Source organism: Rattus norvegicus, chromosome 18 (genome assembly GCF_021556685.1).
Source record: "Rattus norvegicus strain SHRSP/BbbUtx chromosome 18, alternate assembly SHRSP_T2T, whole genome shotgun sequence".
NCBI lineage: Eukaryota > Metazoa > Chordata > Mammalia > Rodentia > Muridae > Rattus > Rattus norvegicus.
The window spans coordinates 26,092,689-26,119,896 of record NC_141551.1 but is presented as its reverse complement, the minus strand read 5'-3'; the positions used below and the strand labels follow the sequence as shown (position 1 = coordinate 26,119,896).

Sequence of the window (27,208 nt, the reverse complement as noted above, 5' to 3'; positions counted from 1 at the left end):
GCCAGCTACATCATATTTCTTTTAATACTGTTTTAAAATTTTTATTTGGGGGCTGAAGAGATGGTTCAGCGGTTAAGAGCCCTGGCTGCTTTTCCAAAGGGCCCAGGTTCAATTCCTAGCACCCACGTGGCAGCTCACAACTATCTGTAACTCCAGTTCCAGGGGATCTGCACCCTCACACAGACATGCAAGCAGGAAGAACAGTAATGTGCGGTTTTAAAAAAATTATTAATTTTTAAAATTTCTATGTATTCTTTTACAATTTCATATATATGTGTCATATAAATATTATATATACATATATGTATGTATTCTTTTACAATATATCTACATATATCTACATATATATACACATGTATGAATATACACACATATATATTCACTTTTTACCAGAGTTTCCCCCATTATCTTCTCTTATCTCTTCCCCTCTCCTACCAAACGCCTTCTTTTCCCGAGTCCTCCTCTTATCTTCATGTCCTTTGTGTGTGTGTGTGACCCTATGGATAAGACAGTCTCCTACATTGTATTCCTCCATCCATCTGGCACGAAGCAGCTCAGATGTGGCTTACTTGCCCCCATGTCCTTTAGATGTGAGCCACTGTGAGGTTCCTCCGGCAGAGGGAGGACACTTGCAGTATAAGTGTCCCTGAGGGGTAAGGGTCTCCTGCAGAGGCTGGTTGTCTCACAGATGCCTGGTACCCATAAAGGGACCAGAGAGAGTGGGTACTCAGTAAAGATGATCCAGCAACTTAGGCTCTGCCTCCTCCTGACACGGAACCAAATGACTTCAAACTCTTTTGCCCTGCAAAAACCAGCCCGCATCACAGTTCCCCAGGGGACCCTGTCACCTTCCTAGGAGCCGCCAAGGTCAACCTGCTCCTGCTGGACCAAGCCATCTCCCTGGCTTTCTGGACAGCACTGTGGTCTGTGGTCCCTAAGACTCACAGTGTCTGGTCCCAGAACATAGCATACTAGATAAACAGAGTGGGCGGTTAGTTAAAGACCTAAAACTGGGTTCTTATATTTTACATCGTTTCTCATCTATAGAAGGTTTATGGGGACTGCATGAGCTAAGGGCTCCATGCTTCTCCAGTCTGATTGCAATTATCTAAGGGAAAAAATTCGGTACTATTCCTCCCATTCAATTTTAGCCCCAAGTGAGAACCAAGTATTCAAATACATGAGCCTATGGGGAACATTTTCACTCAAACCAGCATATTACACATGGCAGCCAGGTGCACACAAGGCCATGTGTGTGGAGGACGGGGTTAGTGTCTACTCTTGCTTTCCTGTGTCTTTCTCACCAGTTCAATTAGGCTGGCCAGCCAGCAAACTCCAGCAACTACTTTGCCAGTGGTGGGACACTGTCACCCAGGGCTTTTTTTTTTTTTCTCTTCTTTTTTTCCGGAGCTGGGGACCGAACCCAGGGCCTTGTGCTTCCTAGGCAAGCGCTCTACCGCTGATCTAAATCCCCAACCCCCACCCGGGGCTTTTTACCTCATGCTTGCCTAGTGAGACTTTTACTGACTGAGTTGCCTGCCCAGGATGACGCCATTCTTTAGAAACGGAAGTCACCAGAGGGTGAAGGACAGACACAGCACAATTCGGCTCACCTTTTAGGTTTGTTTGGTTGTTGCTGTTTTCAAAATTTTATTCTCAAAACAATGAGATTTCTTTGGTTTTAGATTTATTTTTAATTTTTAATTGTGTGTGTGTGTGTCCGGAACAATGGAGCAAGTGCATATAAGTACAAGTGTCCAGAGTGCAGTAGGAGCCCTGATGTCCTAGGACAGGGGTTAGAAGCTGGGTACTGGGTACTGAGTTCATTCTCTGCAGGAGCAGTATGTGTTCCTAACCACGGAGCCATTTCTCTAGCTCTGCTTGCTTGCTTTTCAAAAGGGTCTCAGGCGGGACTCAAACTCTCTATGTAATTGAGTCTGTCTTTGAACTCCTGATCCTCCTGCCTCATCTTCCAAGAGCTGGGATACAAGGTATGCAAAACCATGCCTGACTTTGACCCACATTTGGTTCCTCTAACATTGAGAATTAATTGTAGCTAAGGAACATTTGGGCGTGAATGCTGTTATAACAACGCTATTAACTTTGTTTCTTCAGTGATTAACTGGATACTGGTGGGGGGGCAGCTGAAAGAGTTAAGACCCTGGTGAGGGAAGAGAAGGAACTTGCAGATAAGAAATATGGCGTGAGCGAGGTATCTACTCATTTCCATGGAAATGACTCATATAACACTATATGGAAGTGGAGGGTGTAAGAAAGAATATTAGGGACCAGTTGCGCACGGGACCTCACATTCTCTGCTGAGAAATGGAGTTCTACATTGGCAAGGCCTTTGAGTCTGATGCAATATGGAAAACTTGGCAGGAGTGGGAGAAAGGGCGATTTCAGGAGTGTTCTGAAGAAATTCGGGTAAAAGACCACTAGAGCCTGGGTTTATGTGGAAGAACTTGGGATACCACCGCCTGCTGGAGGAGCTAAAGAATGGTCTTGTCTGGGCTTACACTGCCGGGCCCACCTCTTCTGGGTAACAGTGCATTTAGGGAAGTGAAGATTGCCACTTCCTTAGTAGAGCTAGGAAACACTTCCCTTAGATCTCAAGGTAACTCTAGCCCACCAGGAGGCTTAAGTGCCTTGCTTAAAAACAGTGTGCCCTAGAGAAGGGCACGTGAGCTTTCTCCAGGGGAATTTTCAAAACCATGCTGAGTCCTGGCACAGGAGGGAAGCGGGCCTGCACCCAGACTCCGCTCAGGACTGGCACACATTTCCATTTTTAGGTTAAATATGCCGTCGAAGGTTTAGCACAGCAATGCGTCCACCAAACTAATCTTACTCCTTTGCAGGCATTAAGATCACCCGCTCTTTTCTTTCTTGGTGCTCGGGTTGGATTTTAAAAAGTCGGGCGGGTCCAGCTGCTTCCAGCGAGGCCCCAGCGTTGTGGGCCGGGTAGGGCGTGGCAGCTGCGGTGAGCGCACCGCGGGGGCAGGGCAGGGACCGCGCCAGAAGGGCGGGGGCGAGCGCGGGGCGCGCGCCCCGGAACCTCGTGCACGCGCCGCGGCGCCGCCCGCCCCCGCCCCGCCCCGGTCAGCTGGGTTCCGCGTCCAGCCAGCTGAGGAGCATCCCGGGCGGCGCGAACGGCCCAGCCATGTCCGCAGCCATGAGGGAGAGGTTCGACCGGTTCCTGCACGAGAAGAACTGCATGACTGATCTCCTGGCCAAGCTCGAGGCCAAGACTGGAGTGAACCGGAGCTTCATCGCGCTCGGTGGGCGGCGGGTCCCCGGGAGCGGCGCGGGGCAGGGACGGAGGACGGGCGGGAGGCTCCTCGCGCATGGAACGGGGCCTGGGAGCCGCAGGCTGCGGGACGCGCGGACGCTGACGTGTCGCCGCTGCCGGCCGCGACTGTCCGAGGACCCATATCTTTGGGCGCGGTGTCTAGCGGGGTGAAGCTCGCTTTCACCTCCGAACCACCCCTCCCTTCACCCCCGGCAGCGGGGCCTCGTGTGCACAGCCCGCGCCCGCGCGCGGGAGCCGGGTCTAGCCGAGCGGGGCTTCCCGGTGTGTGCACCGCGGGCCAGCGGGGAGGAAGGAGAGGCAGGGGACTGCCGGGTATGCCCAACCCAGCCGGGGCCTCCTCCCTAACTGGGGTTGCTCCGTATGCTTAGCCCAGGCGGGCCCTGTCCAAGGAGTTAAGGCAGGGGATTGCTTAGTATGCTCAGCCCAGACGGACCCTATCCCAGGGAATTGAGGCAGGGGACTGCTCAGAATACCCCAACTCAGGAGGGCTCTGCCCAGGGAGGAGAGGCAGAGGACTCTCCAGTGTCCCCAACCCAAAAAAACGATAGGCAGGCCCGACCTCCTGTGGTTGCTTCTCTCCTGTATTTGAGGCAGGAGGAAAACGCCTAGGAAAGGCCCAACCTCGAAGTGTGGGTGTGGGCGCGGATTGTCCCTTTAGAATGCCTACCCTGCCACCCAACCCTCTTCTCTCCTGTCTTCAGGTGTCATCGGACTGGTGGCTTTGTATCTGGTGTTCGGTTATGGAGCCTCTCTCCTCTGCAACCTGATAGGTTTCGGATACCCAGCCTACATCTCGTAAGTGACTCACCCCGCAGCCCAGCCGTACTTTCCCCTCCACAACCAGATCCCCATTCAGAGCTTGTTGGGCTGTTCAGCCCTGGTCCCCGACATAGAAGTCGAAGCACTTTAAGGTTAAGGTACTGATTGCCCAAGGTTACATATTTAGGATCCTTAACTTGTTCTCTGATCTCCTGTCAACCAGCCAAAGGTGTTTTATATTAGATTATACTGACGTGGAGTTGACCTTACCAAGGCACAAAATGTGGAGCTGGCTTCTCTTTCTGGCACGTGGACCTCAGCAGCATTGGGGTGAACTGTCCCACTGGTGACTTCGTTATTTCCCACATATGCTTTTGTTCACAATTAGTTTAAACCCAATTAGTTAGAACTTTCTTCACTCAGAGTTAGAATGAGGACAGGTGAAGAACTTTGACTTGATTTATTTTTTTGACCCCTCTCTCACACTGTAACCCGACTGGCTGGGAACTCGTTTTGTACCAAAAGTTGACCTCACCTTGCCTTAGCTTTTCTAGTACTGGGATTACAGACATGAGTCTTCAGCCTGGGTTAACTTTTTGACTTTAAAAAGGCTAATTGTTGGGCCAATGAGGTAGCTCAATGGTTTGATCTTTACCCCAACTCTGACAACCCAAGTTCAGTTCCCAGCCAGCCACATGCTAGGAGAGAGAGCTGGCTCCAGCCAGTTGTCCTCTGAGCTGTAAGGGCCTCCATGCCACTTGGGGAAAGGTAATGGCAAAATATTAAGGCTATTTTTTAAATTAAAAACCATGAGCGAGTGTTCTGCCTCTGTCTGAGTGCCATATGTGTGCCCGGTGCTGCAGGAGGCCAGAGGAGGGTTGTTGGACCCCCTGGAACTGGAGTTAGATGGTTGTGAGTCATCACGGGGGTTCTGGGAATCAACCCTGGCTCCTTTGGAAGAGCAGCCAGGCCTCTTAACTGCTGAGCCATCTCTCTGGCCCCAAGGGCAAATATCCAAAGTGAATTTGGAAACAGGGTAACAAACCTTATAAAATACATTCATAACATACCTCCTTCGTTATATAAATTATTTGTGTAATTAAATTTAAAAAATGTATCGTAAGATTAGGATCTAATGATAATTATTTTATAACTTAATGTTTCTTTGTTCAAATCAGAATTGTTCCTCTCCATAAATCAATTTTGTTTTATATTATAACAACATATATGTATACATATACATATATATTTATATACACACACACACACACACACGTGTGTGTGTGTGTGTGTGTGTGTGTGTGTGTGTGTGTGTTGGTTTCATCCATTTGTTTTCTGAAACTTCTTAACTATGGTAATAAAAATAAAGGGTAAGGGCTGGAGAGATGGCTCAGTGGTTAAGAGCACTGGCTGCTCTTCCCGAGGTCCTGAGTTCAAATCCCAGCGACCACATGGTGGCTCACAACCATCTGTAATGAGATCCGATGCCCTCTTCTGCTGTGTCTGAAGACAGCTACAGTGTACTTATATATAATAAATAAAATAAATCTTTAAAAAAAATAAAGGGTAAAAACATCTCAGTTGGAGGCCAAAACACAAGATAATTATTATTACATACCTGACTATCATTGGCCGGATTGGAATTTAGCATATGCTAGAAGGGAGAAGAATGATTTTATTGGTGTTTTGTTTCATTTTTTGAGACAGTCTCAAGTAGCCCAGGCTGGTCTTAAACTTGCTGTGTAGCCAAGGATAACCTTAAACTTCTGATTCTCCACCTTGATCTTCTGTGTGCTAAGATTGTAGGCAGTGTCAGCCTGGCTGGTCTTGCGGATTTGTTTTTAGAAGTTAGTTGTTCTGGACAAAGGCCAGCGGCTGACAAGATGAGCTTGCATGTGACATTGGAGATCCCTCGGGCTTCAAGTTGACAAGGTTTTACTCTCCCGGTGTTATCTGCACCATCTGGGTTTTGTAGTTGTACCTATGATCACTCAGGTAGACTGGGGAGGTCGGTTTGTCTTTCAGTGCAGGCAAAGGAAGAAAGACGCCCTTCTAGGGATATTTAATGTTAAATGGAGATAAGCAACCTGATTCAGAATCACTGTAGTCACTGTGTGTGCGTTAACAAAATTACCTGTAGTATACTCCTCCACCTGACTCTGTCTGTGCATTTTACTTGTAATTCTTATAAAAGGGGTAAATTCTGTGGTTCAGAATTGTTTCTCTTCTTCCACCATGTAGGGTTTGGCAGAAAGCCTTTTCCCCCTTGAGTTCTCCCCAAGAATATGGATTTTTAAAAACACTGCATGACATGGTAACTTTCCTATACCAGTGCTGTTCGATATATGATTGTTTGAGAAATTCACTCCTTTGTCAGCATGAGTACATTCTATGTGAGCTGTAAAGGGTTAAGTGTTTCTTGGGTCTGGGCTCAGCAGTAAAGAACATTGGCCACTCTTCATTGTGCCTGTGACTGAAAGCCGGGTGGAACCAGCTTCTTTCTCTTGACTAGAGGCCATCTTAGGCTGGTCCACCTTCAGTCATACTTCAAGGTGATTTTTAGGTGCCGATTTCAGCCTTATTATTTCTTCGTTTAGTTATTCATTATTTACATAATCAACTGCATATTACTGGTTCTTCTTACAAGATGTTCAATGTTCTGTCCGTTGCTAGAAGACAGCAGCAGAGCCCGATATTTATAACGAGTAGAGGGGGTGCATTTTCCAAGTTTTAGGATGTAAGTCAATAAGTGGATGTGCTTTCTTCATGGCTTTGAGATTCTGAGACAAAGTGACATTTGAGTTGGAAAACCACTAAAGATGTAATAAAGGACACTTAATGATTTAAGCAGAAGTTCAGCAAGCAACACTCGGTGAGTACCCAGCCCCCCTGGTGTCTGTTTGTACGATGTTGCCTTTCTGTAGGTCCAACTTTTTCACCTTTGAAGTCAGCTTAGGGTTTTGTGACTTGGGTGACCACTGGCCTCATTTGAGGGACAGTCATACTGATGGCTGTCTGGGTCTTTCCCCCTTAGAGCCTGATCTAATTGGTCAGGGATATGGCCTGGGCTTGGGGGTTTTGAAAGGCTTATCAATCTTTTATAATTTTATAAGGGGCTCTAGTGCTCAGAAAGTGTTGAGAGTCCCTGGTACCAAGTGGTAATAGGACATACCACACAAGTGCCCTGTACATGTGAAGATGGAGGAAAATGGCCTTCTGTTCCTGAGAATTGTCTAGAGACTTCTTCAGTGCTCCGCCCTGTGTAGCAAAAAAAGAAAAAAAATGGGATTTGTACATCATACAAAGCATAGAGACTGCAGTCAGTAAACACTCAAACAGCCCATAGTAATTTAATCAAGTCTGTCCATTGTGTAGCCGTTTCGGTTGTACAGTTCTGTTTTTAAAGAAAGGAAAATCCTTAACAGTGATGGTTTTGAGTAGCACTCGGGTCATTGTTTCTAGGGGTCGGGGGATGGCTCAGTTGGTCAGAGGGGTTGCTGTGCAAAACGAGTACCCAGCACCCACATAAAAAGTGGGGCAAGGGGTTGGGGGTTTAGCTCAGTGGTTAGAGCACTTGCCTAGCAAGCGCAAGGCCCTGGGTTCGGTCCTCAGCTCCCCCCCCCCAAAAAAAAGTTGTGTTCTCTAAATTCTAAAGAAAAAAAGTGGGGCATTCGTTCATTTGCCTGCATCCCAGCATTGCAGGGTTGAGGTCGGCAGATCCCAGGAGTTCGCTGGTCACGCTGATTAGCTGACACAGCAAGCTTCTGGTTCTCTAAGAGGCTTTGTCTCAAGGAGGTAACATGGAGGAAGAGGCTGGAAGTCGTCTGGCCTCTGCATGGCACACAGACACATAAACCTACACACTCATGTGCATACGCCTCACACCTACATCCACCCACCACCGCCAGCACCACCACCACCACCACCACCACCACCACCACGACGTTTCTGCATGTCTCAGTCTGGCTGGGCTAGCATAACAGCAGGTGATTGGTGAGTTGAGGCGGTTTCTTGTTCTGACTTCTGAAGGCTGAGAATTCTGAGACTACAAGCTATCAGCTGATTTGGTGATCTGCTAACTGTTATGTGCTTCATAAACGGGGACAACACGGCAGAAGAGGAGGACAGACCTGGTCGAGCTGCTTATGTCAGGCAGAGAGAGCCCTTACAGCCTAGTCACTTTCTAAAGGCCCCCATGGCTTAGGATATTGGGTATTGGGTTCCATTAAACCGAGTTGTGGGGTACGGAAATCCAGAAGCAGTAGTCGTCTTCACTTGGTCAGTCGCTCTCTGTTCCCCTTACTGTGCTCCTCAGTCCCGCAGATATTTCAGCCTTCAAATCTGAGGTTCATCTGCTTAGCAAATGTCAGTGCCAGCCATATACCAGCTGTACGGCTGGTGTAGCCCTTTGGATATGGCAAGGAATAAGATAGACACACTCCCTTCTGTGTCAGCAGTCTGCCGTGAGCAGGCAGGAAATAGGTGGAGTAGCGGCAGAGTGGTGGACTCTCAGGAGAGAGGAGCAGGAACGCTCTTTGGATATTTATCAGCAGTGCTATTAAGGCCTGAGGAGTGAGCTGGGCCCAGCCTGGCAGAAGAAGTGGTGTGGGCCATGGCCTGAGGCACTGGCAGTCGCAGACACCAGCTGGCTCTGTGACAGGGAAGAGTGCCTGGGAATGACAGGGAGGAGGCAGTGCCAAAGGGGTCTGGGCGTGCAGAGGGTATACCTTTCACTCCAGGTGGTTGCATTTTTTTTTCTGGTTGTATGAGAGAGGGTTTAAATAAGGGTCACATGATAGGACTTCCCAGAGGAAACGTAAATGGCTGCTGAGACTTCTGGAAGGGAATGGTGATCTTGCTTTTAAAAAAAAAAAAATCAGCCAGAATTTATTTCCTTCTTTCCCTGTCTTTCATTTTGTTCTTGCTGTCTCTTCCCCAGGAGGGGCACACAGAGTGCATTTAAAGGTTAGCATTGGGCCTACAGACTGCAGGGTGTGGAAATGAAATTTGGAAAGCTTATTTGGCCTCCTGCCTTTTTCCATTACTCACCCCCTTGAGAAATTCATGGGTGAGGCTCAGGTGCATTTGGCCCCAGGTCAGGACTCTGAATGCTGGGGCACGGAAACCATGGGGAGTGGGTAGCCAGCGCCCACAGGCCTCCTTCCCTGGGGTCTTTTTTCTATGCACATAGTCTCTTTGAGCCCCCTAATCTCTGTGTTTAGACATTCTGGTTGCCCCGTCTACGCAGTCTGGGAGCTAATTTCAGCCTTTTCGTTACCAGAACTGTTGACAGATCTAACTTCATCTCACTGATAAGAAAAGGCCGGACAGCAACAGAACCTGTTATAAAGACAGACCCACCTCTTTCCCCCCATAGCCCAGTGTATCTACCTCGGTGTCCAGCATATTCACAAACCTCGGCAAACATGTAGTTCTGAACATTTTTGTTACCCCCAAAAGGAAATCATTAACAGTTATTCCCGTTTCTCCCTTCTCAGCCCCTGGGAAGCCTTAGCTAACGTCCGACTCAGTGAATGTGCCCTGCACATTTTACATAGGTGGGATCGAGCACCAGCACCAGCAGGGAATGCAACTCTGCACCTTCATACACAAGGCTTGTTGCCTGAGACCTACAAGGACCCTTAGCCATGTGGTGGTGTGGGGGTGTAGCAGTGTGGTAGTGTGGAGGTGTGGGGGTGTCAGTGTGGGGGTGTAGTGATGTGGTAGTGTGGAGGTGTAGTGGTGTCAGTGTGGGGGTGTAGCAGTGTAGTGGTGTGGTATGTAGGGGTGGGGGTGTCACTGTGGGGTGTAGCGGTGTGGGAGTGTAGGGGTGGGGTGTCACTGTGGGGTGTAGCGGTGTGGGAGTGTAGGGGTGGGGGTGTCACTGTGGGGTGTAGCGGTGTAGGAGTGTAGGGGTGGGGGTGTCAGTGTGGGGGTGTAGCGGTGTGGTGCTGGGTCAGCCAGGGCCATGAGTCCTCTCCCTGCTTCTCTGTACGAGTAGAATCCCAGTGCAAAGTCTAATAATGTGGTTTTCTTTGTTTATTATTGCCCTGCAATGAGGAGAGAGGAAGGGCTGGTTTTCTGTCCTACTCGGAAAGCTTTTGGTTTAAAATTCTGCACAGACATTTGTGTCTTCCTTTTTATTTCTTACACGCTTAGAAAAATCAGGCTGCTACTCTCCCAGAGTTGCCAGAATTCAGCCTTAGAGGTCAGATACAAATCAAGGTCCTTGGGTGTTGAGTGTGTTTTAGGTGTTGTTTTCTGTAGGGGGTTGAACACAGGGCCTTGTGGCTGCTACTAAAGCATACCACCACTGAGCTAACCCACAGCCCCTTCTAGTATGAAATGGCATCCTGTGGTCAGGCATCTGAGCACATATCTACTGCTGTCCTAGCATTTAGAAAGTGGAGCCAGGAACAGCAGGAGTTCAAGGTTATGCTTAGCTGCACAACAGGTTTGTGGCCAGCCTAAGGCTCTCCCTTGCACTCTCAAAGAAAAAGGGGGAGGGGAGGTGTTGAGGAGAGAAATGGTAGTCTAGGGGATATGCACGCATGCTCACACACATGCATGCACACGCTTGCACACACGCATGCATGCACACAGGCTTGCAGGCAGAGGAGGAAGGGAGAGGGGAGAGAGATGATGTATTTCCCAGGTTATACAGAGACCAGAGGCCAGGCCTGACCTGCAGCCCTCAGTTACTGCACAGGAATGTGACCTTTTGACATGTCAGTGCTAATCTTACAGACTATAAACATGTTTAGAGTTCATCGCTATGGTATCTGTATTTAAAAGTTTTGAGTCTCACACCCACCTTGGGGACATGTTATTTTGCTTTCTTAATGTTCTCCAGCCCAGTTTAAACTCGGGGCACTAGAATAAAGAGCCGTATTTTTTCTGGGTGTGATGACATCATATCCTTTCACTGAAAGGTAGAGAGGGGCAGAGGTTGTGAGCCGCCTGAGGGTGTCACAAGTTAAACTCTGTTCCTCTGCAAGAGCAGCGTGAGCTCAGAACTGCCGAGCTGTCTCTCAGTCCCAAGAGCTTTACTCTCATCAGCTGCTGGACACTTGTGTAGTGTTTTATTTCACAGAACATTACATACATCTTTGTCTAAGGCCTTCGCAAATATAGCTCATTTAATGCTCAGAACGATCCTGTTGTGTAACGCATTGCTAATTCCCACTCTTACAGACAGGGAGCAGAAGTGGCCTGACCAAGGCTTTGATCTGTGTGTGGGTGTTGTTGTAAAATATAAAAAAATAAAAAAAGTAAGGTTGTCTTTTTATCCTGCTAGGTTCGCCCACAGTGCCCCAAGATATCTGCTAGATACCTTGGCGGAAACACATCCCAACTCCTTGGCGGCCCAGTGTCTCCAGCTGCCGCACACTTTGCTACACTCAAATCGTCACATAAAAGAACACACAACACAATAATCTTTGACCCAATTGGTAAGATATAATTGCCCACCCAAACATACAAAGCCCAGTACCATCCATCCCTTAAGAGCATTTGTAATAACCTGTAAATACACAGAGCAGAATCTTAACATCACCTACCATATTGTCCCGGCTTCTCTCTCTTCCTTTCCTCTTTTCCGTTCCAGTCTTCTCCTCTTTCTTCAAACTTCTCTCCCACCCACCCATCCTTCTCCTCCAATGACAGGTTTCCTTCTATCCTGTACCTGCCCCTCACCTGTATTTTACAAATTCAATGGGGAGAAAGTTCTGGTGAAGTCTCCTGAGTCCACAGTAGTGACTAGGCAGCTGTCCTTGGGGCAGTGGAATTAGCATCAAAATACAGATAATTCCAGGGCAAACCACCACATGTGGGAACTGGTTTTAGAGCCCAAGGAGTTGGTCCCTGGTCTCCATTTCAGTTAGATGCAGCCTACATGGCCTTTTGTGTGACCTGTAGATTCACGCAGTACCCCTATGTAGTGAAGAAACACAGGCGTTAACATTTTCTTTTATTAGATTAGCTCTGAGCACGTTAGCGTTGTGCACGGTGCCCTGTGTCTCTCGGCTGAGGTGCCCCTGCCCAGTGCCCTGGAGACATTTGCTGTGTTTTATGAACATGAGCTAGAAGTGCTATTGATTCCCCTGATACCTGTCATGTGGCTTTAGTGTTCACCCAGGCCTGCACACTGTACATGTGCTGTAGTGTTGACAGGCATCCCAACCCCTGGACTGAGACAGCAGTCTTAATGAGTAACTCCACTGGACCTCATTATCCTCCTGCCTTGGTTCTCTTGTTCTGGGATTTTAGGCATGAGGCATCGCTTGGCCAAAGTTAAACCATACTTGATGTAGATATTAGTTGTAAAGTCTTTGGTTTTGTTGACAATGGTTGTCCCGGGGCTTTGAAGATGCGTTCTTCACCTTATGTGACTTGTTTCTGAGGGGCACAGGACCATAGTATGTTTCTAAGTGTATTGTGTGCGAGACTTCAGAGGCCTGCTAATATGGAGTTGATAATTACAGAGTGTGTTACTCATGGGCAAGGAGCCCAACTTAAAAATTATTTACATCTTTGTAATCAGTGAGTGTGTGGAGAGAGCAAAGGGACGTGTGTGGAGATCAGAGGACGTCCTGTCACGTTTGCTTCTTAGACTTCGTGGCTTTGTTTAGTTCTATTTTTGTTGTTTTAAATGGTGTGCACACGCATACACACGCGCATGCGTGCACACACACACAGACACATGTGTACAGACGGGAGAGTATGCATGTGAAGGCCAGGGCCCGAGGATTTTAAGGTGTTGGAGCTGGAGTTACAGTTTCTCATCACCTGATGTGGGTGCTAGGAACGGAATCCAGGTCCTCTGCAAGAGCAGTAAGAGGCTTAGCCAAGGCTGCGTCTCCAGCCTGTTCTCCTTAGGCCTTGTTTTGTGGCAGAGTTTCTCTCGTTTCAGGCAGGGTGCTGTATGTGGGTGGCTGGGTGATAGAACCGTAGTCTTATGGTGGGGCTGGGCTTACAGACATGAACATGTGGCCTCAGAGGATGGGACTCAAGCTGTCTGGCTTCACTAGCTGAGCCATCTTGCTGGGCCCAGCTTATGTTTATAAAACTCAATGTTATTACGTGTAAAGAGTCACAGAAGCAGCCAGATGTAGTGGTGCACTCCTTTAATTCCAGCACTCGGAAGGCAGAGGCAGACGGAGCTCTGTGAGTTCAAGGCCAGCCTGGTCTGCAAATGGAGGCCAGCCAGGACAGCCGGGGCTCTGTTGAAAAAGCAAACAAGAAAAAGAAAAGAAAAAAGGAGTCACAGAAGCAGGCATTAAGGATCATTCTTTTGTGGTGTACAAAGGAAAGCAACCTGGTCATCCTTAGGATCTCCTAACTTTACCTCACAGAACTTTCAGACAAATTAAGAATTAGGAGTATTCTGAAGTACCGTTTTCTTTCATTAATTTTCCCCTTACTAATTTTTGTTTCTTCTTGTTATTTTTTCCTGTGCTTAAGCACCTGTTAAAAACATCGTTGTTCAAAGATGAAGGAGCTAAGGTTTAACTTCAGCCTGTACGTTCGTGTGGCTTGTGCTTTCTCCTGCCATGCTTCCGGGGTAGGCTGTCCCCAGGCGGAGTACAACCAACCTGGACTAACAGGGTTTGAACTTTAAATCCACTTTCTTTTCCTCTTTCGTGGGGTGGAGGACCCAAAACCCGATGATTTATCCGCTCCTGGTAAAGACTTAACGTTTGACTGACCCAGGCTGAGGTGTGGAGGCTCCGGGAGGATTGCCCGTCTGCTCTCTTTGGTTTCCTTCATTCTCTTGGCCTCCTCTGCAGCCTCCTCCTCGCTTTCCTTAGTTTCTTCAGAGCAGTAAGTCCACATCTGTGTTGCAGGACATGAGACACAGGAGGTCGAGTTCCGGGTGCTTTGCTCCTGGGCTTCCTACCCTCTTTTAAGGACTGTTTGCACCGTGTTGACAGACATCATCTTCTTTATGAAAATTTGCAGATTCTGCTAGGTCTTTGGGGCCCCAACCACTGAAGCACAATGGTAGCTGTCAGTCCAGGAGTAACCCCTGCCCCACCCCCTCTCCTGTGGGATAACCAAGTTGGGGACACTCAGATTGGTACCCACAGGGCGTCCTTGAGCAGGCTTCCTCTCTCCAGTTCTCTCTGGCCTGTAAACAAGAACTCCCGGACTCCAGCGGGCCCACTCTGCTGAGGGGCAAGATTCCTTGTGTTCCCATCACGGATTCGGACCACATATTACTTCCATTCTTCACCCCAAGCACCAGCAGCTACTCTGCGGCCATGCTTTCTCACAGGATGTATGGTTTGCGATACTCACACGCTTCAGCGAGTTTCTGGCGGCCAGAAGGAAGGAGATTCAGCTCCATCTTTGTGTCACCTACCATCTCAGAGGCACAATGGAAAAGAGCTTAACTCTGGACATTTTTTTTTAAAGATTTATTTATTTATTAAGTACACTGTAGCTGTCTTCAGACACACCAGAAGAGGGCATCAGATCCCATTACAGATGGTTGTGAGCCACCATCTAGTTGCTGGGATTTGAACTCAGGACCTCTGGAAGAGCAGTCAGTGCTCTTAGCCACTGAGCCATCTCTCCAGCCCAAGTCCGGACATTTTTTAAACTTGGTTTTTATTTCCGTTGAGACTTGTTTTTCCATAACTCAGCCTCTCCTGTGGTAGACCCCTCTCCCATAGCACACGTGCAGTCTAATGAGGAAGAGGTTTTGGCTTTGAGTGTCACTACGTAGTGTAGGTTGGCTTTGAATTCACCCCGGCCTCCCTCCTGGGTGCTATATGCTTGTGACACACACTGGCTCTGAGACTTCTTTTTTTTCCTTTTTTTTTTTTTTTTCTCGGAGCTGGGGACCAAACCCAAGCGCTCTACCACTGAGCTAAATCCCCAACCCCAGCTCTGAGACTTCTTTTTTTTTTTTTTAAAGATTTATTTATTTATTATATATAAGTACACTGTCATTGTCTTCAGACACACCAGAAGAGGGCATCAGATCTCATTACAGATGGTTGTGAGCCACCATGTGGTTGCTGGGATTTGAACTCAGGACCTCCAGAAGAGCAGTCTGTGCTCTTAACCACTGAGCCATCTCTCCAGCCCAGCTCTGAGACTTCTTAAATGCTTGATTATAGGTGGATGAAAACCATTGAGGACTGTGGCCCGGGGTCATGTACATGTAGGTCACCTGTACTGATAACCTGCGTGTGCTTCCGTTATCCACACTAGTGCACATTTAATGTGGGAAAACAAACAAGCCAGAGGTCTTATCTGTTTCATTCATTTCTCTATACTCTAAGAAAAATTATATCAAAGTAAAGAAAATTAAGCCATCAGTATTGCCTGTGGATAAATGCCCCTCAAGCTTACTATTTGACAGGCAGAATATAGACATGGGCAGCACTAAATAACCACGTGGGTTTTCAGACTCAGTGTATGGTCACCTTTCATGGCAGTGCTACCCACTCCATAGCGTAGGTAGCACACACTCGTTCTTACTCTGTTGAGTGCAATGACAGGAGAGAATGTTGAGATGCACGTTGGCAGGAAGAGCCTTAAGTCTGAAAGAGCCATGTATTGTTAGAAATGACTAGTGGAGGGGACATGGAGATGATTTAGGGGGTGGAGGCATGTGCCCCAGGCCTGACGACCTGAATTCAATCCCCAGCACCAGTGTGGGAGGACCGAACTGACCCCCAAGATGTCCTCTGAACACATGTGTTCATGTGGATACACACATGCATACGCATGCGCACTCTCTAGATAAGTGTAATTTTAAAGTGTCTAATTGGTTGGCTGTGATAACATAACAGATACAATGTCTGATGAGGAAAGTTCCAATAATTACAATTATAATAAATACTTAAAATAGAACATGCACTTTCTTCCCGTAGTTTCTTTCTGTTACTTTTAATTTGTTAATGATGTGAATGAAACATATTTGTAACTCAAAATACTGCTTAAGAGTTGAGCAGCATTAATTCATATTCATTCTAATTTTTTAATTGCTTAAACTCTGTTTTGTGGTACTGGGGTTTGACCCAGGGCCTGCGTGTACAAGGCAAGTGCGATAACCACTAAACCACACCCCCGGCTCCTGTGTATACTTCCCAGTGTTCCTGTGTTACTCTCAAGAGAGACTGCGTCTGGAAGAAGAGAACTCAACATGGAGGAAATGAATAGGCTAACAGTTGACACGTAAACACTGAAACGCTTGTGCTCACCGAGAACAAACGTTCTGTTGAGAGCGAGCGAGTGATGGCTGCTGGCAGGTGCTCCTCCTCGGGCTTCTGGCTTGGTTTCAGTTGTGATCTGTGTGTGTGACTCTGGGGTTGAACATGGAGGCTTGCACACGCTGGGCAACACCTGCTCAGCAGGCTGGAAGAGGGAGTCCACAGAGTGGTTTTAGCTGTAAGGGTCTCTCATTTTATCAGCAGGGATATTTTGTCCTTCGGCTGTCAGGTGTCTTTCCTCCCATGACACCATGGACAGCCATGCGTCCTGAGCACACTATTAGGAGTTCCAGGAGTTTATCAAACAAAGGCACTGGGATTACCACAGTGGGTGGAGACTCTGATCCTTCCCCTGGACTTGGCTTCCCCTATTTCTGCCAGTTAATGTACACAAAACCGTGCTGTGGGTGTGTGACAAAGGAATGGTTGCCAGGGAGGGAGGGAGGGAGGGAGGGAGGGAGGGAGGGAGGGAGGAGCATGGAGCTTCGCTGGCACTTCTGATGCAGTAATGCTGCTGCGATAGTTAAATGGTGGCAGTGACCACCACTCCACAAACTCAGCGCCCTGGTGCCAGTTGGAGCTTTGTCTGCAGCATTTATAAACTTGGATGCTATTAGCACATATGTATGCAGATAGGAAAAGACGTATTCTGTCCTCATCAAAACAGCCAAAATGAAAACCCTTGTGATAGCACACACCACAATCACAATGCCTAAGAGGACAAGGCTTGCCTGGAGAGAGAGCCCTGGTTAATGTCACATTGAGACCAGCATGGGTCCCATCTGAGACCCATCTTTAAAAAAAAAAACAAAACCAAAAGCCAAAAAAACAAAAAACCCGTAACTGAAGCTCCTTTAATTCCAGCAGCCTGGAGGCAGAGCCAGGTGGTTCTCTCAGTTTGAGGCCAGCCTGGTCTACAGAGAAAGTTCCAGGGCAGCCAGTGCTACATAGAGAGACCCTGACTCAAAAACAAAACTAAACAAAAAAAGTAAACGACACTCATGCCCCAAATTCCAAACTAAACAGCGTACTGTAACATGAGAGATAAAAAAGATGCTGTCAAATGTCTGGTGTGTAAGCAGAACTTTCTTTTTAAAGTAGCCTGCTTTGGAGAGTAATTATAGACCCACAGTAGCTGAGTTATAGATGGAACAGGAAAACCAGAAGTTCCCACATACCCCTGCCCCCTCTGCAGAGCCACATCTGCAGTCAGCATTCCCACTGGAGAGGAGTGCGTTACAGCTGAGTGTGGATGGACACCTCTTTATCACCTGAACCCTGGGGTTGGCAGCATAGTCATGTCTGGATCAAGGGATGTTTTCCGCTCTCGTTAGAGGCATTTAGTTTGGGAGGGACAGCAGACTGGTGGGTAGATAGCTCATGACCATCTCAGCTCTGGTTTTCTTCATATGTCTTTGAATCTGTCCTTTAACACCTTCAGTTCTTGGCTTTGTTTCAGAACAACAAAAACCCAAGCAAACACAGCTTCAGAGGTGTGAACAAGTAGGTGAGCCCACAAGGAGTGGGGTCAGCCAGCACCAATCGTTGAGCGCCCGTGGGCTGCGAGAGGCTCATTCGTGCCCTTGTGTGTGGATTGGTTGCCAGTTCGATACTAAAGAAAATAGGTTTTCCCAGTATGTATGTCTTCCAGGGTTGGCCCAAAGAGTGTTTCACTGTACACGGGCCTTTGGGGGTTTCAGCTGACTCTTTGCTCTTGCAGCACGTAAGATTCGGGATATATTTAAAATCCACAGACAATTCTCTCTTCTCCTCTCAGCCTTACTGATGGCATTTCCTGAACCAGATCTTAGGGACTGTTGATCTTTTTCTCTCATTAATTACCCACCTCCCTGTGAGTTTTAATAAAAATTAGTATAATTATTACCTATTGTGGACATATTTATTCTGGGCCATTCAGTGTTTATAAATACATCATGTATACTAACTACTATAATCGTCATGGCGACGCAGTAAGGGGTTATCATGTCACTTAGTAGATGAACAAGCTGAAGCCCAGAGAGAATGAATGCCCACCCCTCACCAAGGTTAGAATGAGGTGGGGCAGGGTGGTAAAGTGGTTTCGAAGCCAGGCAGACAGTGTGCCCGCTTATTCTGACCTAGCGTAATTAGTTTTTGATAGTTTACTTTGTTTAGGTAGAAAGTTCAAATGAGTTCGTTTCATCCGATGGGCTATACCTTCTCTCCTGTTTCTCTATGTGTATATATCAAAGGCCTTTTGATCCCAAAGCACAGATCGTGTGGTTGTTAGAGAAGACTGTTATAAGGAAATCTATTAGCTAGTTCCTCAAGAGAGAAGTTAAGTGAGCTGTTCACTTTGGCGTTTGGTTATAACAAAGCCCCAGAGAGAACTATCATCGTAGGAAGTTGTCTGCAGCCCAGTGTTTTCCAAATAAAACCTTCTTCTGCCTTTGTTATGATAAGGCACCACGCTAAGCCAGGTGGTGCCAGCACCTGTGTTTAATCCCAGCACTCAGGGGGCAGAGGCAGGCAGGGCTCTGAGTTCAAGGGCAGCCTGGTCTACAGAGTGAGTTCTAGGGCTGTTACACACAAAAACCCTGTTTCGCCCCCCACCCCAGAAGCACTGTGTTTATTACAGAAATCCTTTAAAGAAGTAAAACCTTGCTGTCCCAGTGCTCAGGGCTGATTTTATGCTTTCTGAAACCTTTCTGGATACCTGTCGTCTGCAGCACACACAGGCACATCTTTTCTTTGTTTGCTTGTTTTGTTTTAGCACCAAATTAGAATATGTTTCTATATTTTATGTTTTGGATGTCTTTGTTTTTATCCATTATAAAGATTTCAGGGGGTTGGGGATTTAGCTCAGTGGTAGAGCGCTTGCCTAGCAAGCACAAGGCCCTGGGTTCAGTCCCCAGCTCCGAAAAAAAGAAAAGAAAAAAATAAAGATTTCAGAATATTTAAAAAGTGCTTAAATAGTCCATTCCCCTTTTAAAATGTGTTGTGTGGAGCTTCTATGGTCTTATAATTTTAATGAATTAGAATCATTTTGATACCACTCTGGCCTCTTTGACCTTCATTTTCATAGACAGGCAGACATGCATGTGCGCACACACACACACACACACACACACACACACACACACACACACACACACACACGCATGGCCAGTTATGCTAGTGCGGTCCTACAATCCCAGCACTTGGGTGGTAGAGGCAGGAGGATGGGCAGCTGAAGGCCAGTCAGCTGTATGGCAAATTCGAGGTCAGTTTTCGTATATATATACTTACGTATGAACTATATAGTTCATCTTTGAGATGAAGATGCCTCTGATTTGACATTTGTGGTTCCTAATTCTGCCCTGTGAAATTGTAGGATTCCTGGCTCCCCTGGTGCAGCAATCCGTCTTTCCCACCTTAGCTTTGTCTGTCGCCTACACAGCTTCTTTCTTGTCGTCTGCTCTAGGGAAGCAGACCTTCCATTCCCAGAACATGGTACGTGGCCACAACAGAGGAGAAGAAAGCCACAGTGCTGTGCAGAAGGGGTGAGGCTTTGTGTCGTGTGAGAAAATGCAGTGTAGGCTGCAGAGAGTAATGGATTTAAAGACCTCGGTGTGTCCAGGGAAGCTGTGAATATTTCCCGCAGGAGCTCAGAGTGCGGGATCAGCGTCTGCCACTAATGACGAAGCCAGGGCTATGCAGAGGGCCACAGCCGTTGGCAGCTGCTGCTGAGATTGCTCCAGGACGCCCCTGAGTGTAGCTGAGAGCGAAAAGAACCAGAATTGTTGGCCCAATAAACCAAACAGAGGGCATTTAGATTTAGTTCTTAAAATCTTGGTGAAGGGCTTAAATCTTAAGTTCCTTTATACACAAGAATGCTCTGGTGTGCGTTCTAGGCCGGTGGAGTTGACTTATTGTAGTGTTAAGTTCTTGTCAGTGTTATTTTGTGCACCTTTTCCCTTTTGGCCTTCTCCCGGGAATCAGTAGCTGCCCTTCGCCTGCAGCCCCTTGGAACCACAGTGGCTACTGGGATTTTCTTTCTTGGAAATGAGTGGGGTTGTGCTGTCAAGACTTGGAGTCTGAGATGATGGCTGTCACGTGGGCTCTGCAGTGGGATTTAAGTCTTAATGTGTTGGGAGTAGCTTACCCTGGCACCCCTGCGGGTGTCAGAGGACAGGATGAGGTGAGGCAGGGTCTCTTGTTTGTCACCGTGTACACCAGGCTAGCTGGCCAGTGAGCTTCTGAGGATGGTTGTCTCTGCCTCCCATATCCATGGTAGGGATGGGATTAGACACACAGAAATCAGCTTGGCTTTACATGGGCATCTGGGCGACCCCTTACTTTGTGCTTTACCCACTGAGCCACCTTCCCGGCCCTTTTAGTTATTATTATTTTTCAAGACAGCAGTGTGGCATGGAACTTGAGATTCTCCTGCTTTCGCCTTCCGAAGGCGTGTGTCACCACACCTGGCTCCGGAGCAGCTGACTGAGAGCATGTGGCTGTCTGCCGCCTTCCAGAGCCTGATCTGCAGGTCTCAAGAGGGAACCAGACACTGTGTCTTACCCAACTCCACTGGGTGGGCGGGAGCCAGCAGACTCGAACACTGGCTCAGACTTTCACTTCTGATGGTTCCCTCTCTGCCCCAGTAAGTAGGAGGAAAGGTAGAGGGTCTTCTGGGGATCTACACATTGAGACTACGACCTTTCTCCGCTCTTTATGCTCCATGAACAACCTGTAGGCCTTGGCGTTTCCTAGTACAGGACGAGATCTCTCTGGTACCTTCCAAAAATGAGATTGCAAACCTCCTACTGTACTTAGTTAGTTAGTAAACATTAAACGCACATTTTATACCAGACACATTGCTAGTGCTGTCCAGTCTGATGGCGAGCTGCCTCTCTAAGAAAACGACTCGCTACAGTGTTCTAGGTATAAACCCAGCTCTGCTACTGAATCAAAGCTGCCTCGTCGCCAAGCTACAGTTTCCTCTCTAGAAACAAGACAAAAACCAGCAGCAGCAACAAAAACTACCCCACAGGCTGCTATGAAGGTCTTAAACATTGTTTTTGACAGGGTCTCCTTATGTAGGCCTGGCTGGCCTGGAATTTACAGAGATCCTCCTGCCTCAGCCTCCTGAGAGCTGCAGTTAATGGCTGCCCATGTATCTGCTTGAGTTTTTGGTGTGGGAGAACAGACTGTAAAGGAGTAGTGGGTCTCACTAGTTGACGACATATTTTCTTTTGCATTGCTTTTCAGAATGAAAGCCATCGAGAGCCCCAACAAAGATGATGACACCCAGTGGCTGACGTACTGGGTGGTGTATGGTGTGTTCAGCATCGCCGAGTTCTTCTCCGACCTTTTCCTGTCCTGGTTCCCCTTCTACTACATGCTGAAGGTACATGACAGCCCTCTCCTCCACTGTGTGTCTCCTCTGCCCTCTGTCTCACAGACTCCGTCGTAGGACCTCTGCACCAGGAACAAGGGCTTTGAGTGGTTCTTGTCTCAGATTGCAGCCAAGAAGGCAGGATTCCTCTCTCCCTTCCGTTAAGGCCTTGGAAGAGCCAGGGCAACTTGTGTCAAAGGCATGTTTGATAATTGAAGAGAACGGAAGTCTCATGACTGACACAGGCTAATCTTCATGCAGTGATGCGTGACCAACTCCCGAATTCACATTCAGCAATCGCAGTGCTGAACGGGAGTCGTTATTTTGGGGAGAAACCCCAACAATTTCCATAATAAATTTGGAGAAAGAAAATATCTAGTTGGTTGAGAATGTTATCTTGGTAACTTTGGCAGTGTGGTAGTCAGAGCTCAGCGCTGCCAAACCTTGTTTTTGGCACAGGACTAGCCCATGCTGCCAGCATTTGGAGGAAAGGCCAGGAAACTGAAACTCATTTATAAGTAGATCTCTTCGGGCTTCTGGCTTCCCCAGATGGGAATGAGAGGGAGAGAGTTGTTCATTTCATGAACATGTGGTTCTTTCTCAAGCTGTCCTCAGATGGTTGCCCAGGTGTCTTCCACAGAGAGTGGATGTGATGTAACCACTGCCTCTTGTTCTCCGACCACAGACTTTGCGAGCTAGGGAAGGTGGTGTGCCCAGCCGTGAGGGACTCCAGGCTATCCTTGGTCCCTTTTTATTAATGCAAAATACACATGACATAGTTTAAAGATTCAGGTCACTCTGAAAGATTCAGGAAAAATCCACTCTGCACTTTGCTTTAAAATAACCGTTGTTAGGGCTGGAGAGGTGGTTCAGTGGTTGAAAGTGCTTGCTGCCCGCCATCGAAGAGGGCGCAGCTTTGAGTCCCAGTGCCCACAAGGCAGCTCACAACCGTCTGTGACTCCCGTTCCGGGGAATCAGGCGTGTGGAAGCTGAACACTCATAGAATAAGAATAAATATGTTAAAGACTGGAAAAGCTCCCTCACTCATTCATGGCGACTTAGTCTACCATTTACTTCTCTGCCTGTAAATAAGGTGTGGCTTCCGTGTTTGGTTCTGTTTTGTGCATTATTCTGAAAGTTGATTTGGCTCTCTGTCCTCCTCACATCCTACCGGATTCTTACAGCCTTTCCGTGTCTGAGTCATTCCCACTCACAGAATCATGACTTTGAAGATGCTGTTCAGTCTATCATGTAGTTGGCATGCGTGTAGCACACCTGAAGTTTGGGGTTTTACACTTAGCAATTGTAACTTATATCTTATGACCCATTTACAGTTTGTTTTATTTTTATACAGTTGTATAAGTAAATGCTTTCTAATCTGAGGAAGCTTGGGTGCAGATTGGATGGTAGGGCGCTATCTTGTGCTTTAATTTGGTTTTTTTTCCTGGGCTGCAAGTCTGACCAGGGCTTTGCACATGTGCAGTGCCCACCACTGACGTAGTCCGCCAGCCCCTTAGTGTTGATTTCTAATTCTGAGATAGACTTTGCTCCTTGATCTCAGCCTTCATCTTAGAAAATCTGTCTGCACGTCCCTCTTCCCTGCGGTCTGACTGTCTCACATTGCTCAGAGCCACAGCCCCTGCAGGAATGCCATGCCTTGGGACTTCTATTTCATCCTTCATAATTTCTAAGCCTAACTAATTTCGTTCAGCACTTATTTTAATTTTATTTTCCTTGTGTGAGTGTGTGTGACAGAGTGTGTGCGTGTGCGTGCACACACACACTTGTGAAGGTCAGAGGATGCTGTCAGGAGTTGGTTCTACTTTATCATGGGTACACGCACACACATACACGCACACACACACACACACACACACACTTGTGAAGGTCAGAGGACGCTGTCAGGAGTTGGTTCTACTTTAGCATGGGTACACGCACACGCATACGCACTTGCGCACACACACATGAACATGTGCACAAACACACACACACACACACATACACACACAAACACACTTGTGAAGGTCGGAGGACGCTGTCAGGAGTTGGTTCTACTTTAGCATGGGTTCCAGGAATCTGCAGTCGAGCTCTGGCCACCAGGCTTCCACAGCCCCCTCACTTCTTTGAGCGCAGAAACAATCTGTTGTAAAATTTTAAGTCATTCAGTTGTGTTTTTGCTACAACAACATGGTCTGTAGTTAATTATGTTGTTTTTCCTTAGAAACAGTGCACTCTTCCAGTGTCTTATTATTTTGGTCTGCGAACCGATTTTCCTCCAAGGAATTTATAAACTCGTTCAGGCTGTGGAATAAATGACACAGCCATTTATGTCCTACTTAGCTTTTAACTGTAGACTTGACCCAAACTAGAGTGGCCAGAGAAGCGGGTCTCAGCTGAAGGACTCCCCAGTCAGACTGGACGGTGGGCTCGTCTTTGGGGGATTATTTTGATCACTGATTGTTGTAGGAGGGCACAGCCAACCGTGGGTGCTCCCATTCCCCGGCAGGTGGTCCTGGGCTGTGAAAAAAGCTAAGCACCATGAGAATGAGTGTCCCAACAACAGTGTCCCCCACAGTGCCTGCTTCAAGTTCCCACACGAGTTTCTGCCCTTCCCGGGGCTGCTTTCTGTGAGACTGTATTACCACAGCAACAGAAGAAAGAGGAGGATACTTCAGTATAAAGGGGGAAGCTGCCACCCTCTCCTACTCTTCGCTCTGCTTGTGGCTCAGGAAGAGCGGCCATCATGGTTTACTTTTCCCTTAAGGCAGGGTTTATGCTCAGGTGACCTCAAATTACTGTGCACAGCTCGAGAGATTGTTTTTTTTTTTTTTTTTTTTTGTTCTTTTTTTCGGAGCTGGGGACCGAACCCAGGGCCTTGCGCTTCCTAGGTAAGCACTCTACCACTGAGCTAAATCCCCAGCCCCGATTGTTTTGTTTTGTTTTGTTTTGTTTTGTTTTGTTTTGTTTTGTCTCTATAGCCCTGGCTGTCCTGGAACTCACTCTGTAGACCAGGCTGGCCTCAGACTCAGAGATTTGCCTGCTGCTGCGTCCTGAGTGCTGATATCAAAGGTGTGCACGAGAGATGCCTCCACACCACAGCCTGGCTTGAACAATTGATTTTACTTTATTTATGTTTTGAACAATTGATTTTAAATTTAGCCTCTCTCCTCTGGCTATATTGCAGAGGCCTTCCAAGATCTATAATTCCTTTTCCCCTTAATTATTAATACAAGTTTACACAAGGCCATTTTATACAAGGGCATATTATATTTTGAGGATATTTCCCTTATTTTGTTTTCCAGACAGTTTTCATTCTACTTAGATGTCATCAGAACGTAAATGGTGGTGTGTGTCTAAGACTTAAGTTTCTGACCAATTCATTGGAACACGGTAGGAAAGGTTGATACATAGCAGTTGTGGCCCACAGCTTTAATCCCAGCACTTGGGAGGGGGAGGTAGGTGAATCTCTGAGTTTGAGGCTAGCCTGGTCTACAGAGGAGGTTGTAGGACAGCCAGGGCTACACAGAGAGACCCTGTCTTAGAAAAAAAAATCAATCTGTCTCTGTCTCTGTCTCTGTCTCTGTCTCTCATGTGTGTGTGTGTGTGTGTGTGTGTGTGTGTATGTGTGTGTGTGTGTGTGTGTGTGTGTTGCTGGGCCTTGGCCTCTGGCCCTGGAGCATTTTAGGCAAGCACTGTATCATTGAGCACATCTCCAGCCTTTGAAACACATTTTCTGTGACATTAGCTTTAAACTCTGACCACAGTGGTGCCCTGACTGTCAGTTCTATCCCTACTCTTTTTTCTTTTTTTAAAGATTTATTTATTTATATGTTAGTACACTGTGGTTTCAGATACTTCAGAAGAGAGCATCCCATTATGGATGGTTGTGAGCCACCATGTGGTTGCTGGGAATTGAACTCAGGACCTCTGGAAGAGCAGTCAGTGCTCTTAACCGCTGTGCCATCTCTCCAGCCCCCTATCCCTACTCTTGGATGGTGAATAGTGTTGGAGCCACAGACAGAGTTGTCCGGCTTGGATTCATTGTGTCTGTGCTGGTGCCACCGCAGTCTCGTTAGAGCGGTTGGTGTCCTCCGCCTGGACTGAAGTGGAGTGGGCTCATGTCACCTGAAGACGAGCTTGATAAAAGCATGGTTGCGTCTGTGTGAAGAATGGTTCCATAGATGGAGCTCCATAGCTGGTAGCTAGATACTGACTGGAGAGTTGAACAGTAATTAACCTTATTTTTAACGTGAGAACTGGAAAATGCTGAGGATGGAGGCAGAGAGCTGTAATTATTTTACTGTCTCAAGACAGTTAGCTAGGGAACCAGGAAGTACCACGTGGAGAGCTGGCTGTATGATCTACAGAGTAATCACACCGAAGACAGAACGGAGCTGTTTGAGCTGCTCCCATTGTTAGTCTTATCCTAGTTCATCCAGAAAAGAGAATCGGCCTGACTGGATTTCTCAGAGGTGGTGTCTCTGTAGGTGGATGGCATTTCAGAGGGCTCCGTCGATAGTGGGTCTTTAGATGATATGGTTGTCCTCCTGATAGTGGATAAAAAACCATCACGGGGCTAGAGAGATGTCTCCGCAACTAAGAGCAGTGGCTGCTCGAGCAGAAGACTCAGATGCAATTCCCAGTACCCACACGGCTCACAGCCATCCATAACTCCATCCAGAAGAATCCAATGCCCTCTTCTGACCTCTGTGGGCACTGCATGCACATATGATGTACACACATATTTGGGGGCAAAATATTTGTTCAGGTAAAGTAACTAAATGTAAAAAATAAAAAATGATTTTCCTAAAACCCTTCAGAACAGAAAAGGACTCAGACGTGCTTAAGCTCTGAAACAGGCCCTTTTGATTTTTAATCTGGTCAGCCATTAGCGTTTAACCTTGGTGCCTTCTTTTGATGTGAATATATGTCTCCGTGAATAATTTATTACTGATAATGAGACATCCTATGTTAACAAAAAAAGATACTAGCCAGAAACACACCCCTCTCCTTTCTCTGAAGTTTCAGAATTCTGTGCTGGAGTCCAGCAAGGCATGAAAGGGTCCCCAGGAAAGGCAATGATGGGGCGAGGAGTCAGCAGTGAGGACAAAGTTTATTTATCTTTGTCAATTCTTCTGTCTATAACTGTTTGCTAATAAAGGCCAAATGCCATTGGCTTCTGTAAGAGACTCTTTCTGTTAGCATCAGGGGATTAGAAAGAAAGAAAAGCAGAATTGTTAGGGCTCCCTTCTCTCAGGCTCAAGGACCAGACAAGAGCCTTGCACTCATTATCTCGTTGTGAACCAGGAAGGAAAGAGGGAAAAGAAATTATTTTACATAGGCAGTACACACACACACAGGCACACACACACACACACACACACACACACACACAGGCACGCACACACACACACACTCACACTCTGGTTGGACCTAGCTCATCAACTCCACAAGTGTTCTTGCATACTTACATGCATACACACATACCTACACACATATGTACATGCAAACAGACGTATACATATATACAGTTGGTGGTTGGTACAGAGCCCCAGGTGC

At 47.2% G+C, this 27,208-nt stretch overlaps 1 protein-coding gene across 1 annotated transcript in view; it reads left to right on the top strand.

Moving 5' to 3' along the window:
* Window positions 1-3,065: 3,065 nt before the first annotated feature.
* Window positions 3,066-27,208, top strand: part of Reep5 (receptor accessory protein 5) — a 31,245-nt gene continuing 7,102 nt past the window's right edge. The window contains 3 exon segments of the mRNA NM_001108888.2: window positions 3,066-3,278; window positions 4,012-4,105; window positions 21,523-21,661. Of these exon segments, the coding sequence (NP_001102358.2) occupies window positions 3,161-3,278; window positions 4,012-4,105; window positions 21,523-21,661 (351 nt within the window). The 5' untranslated portion in view covers window positions 3,066-3,160.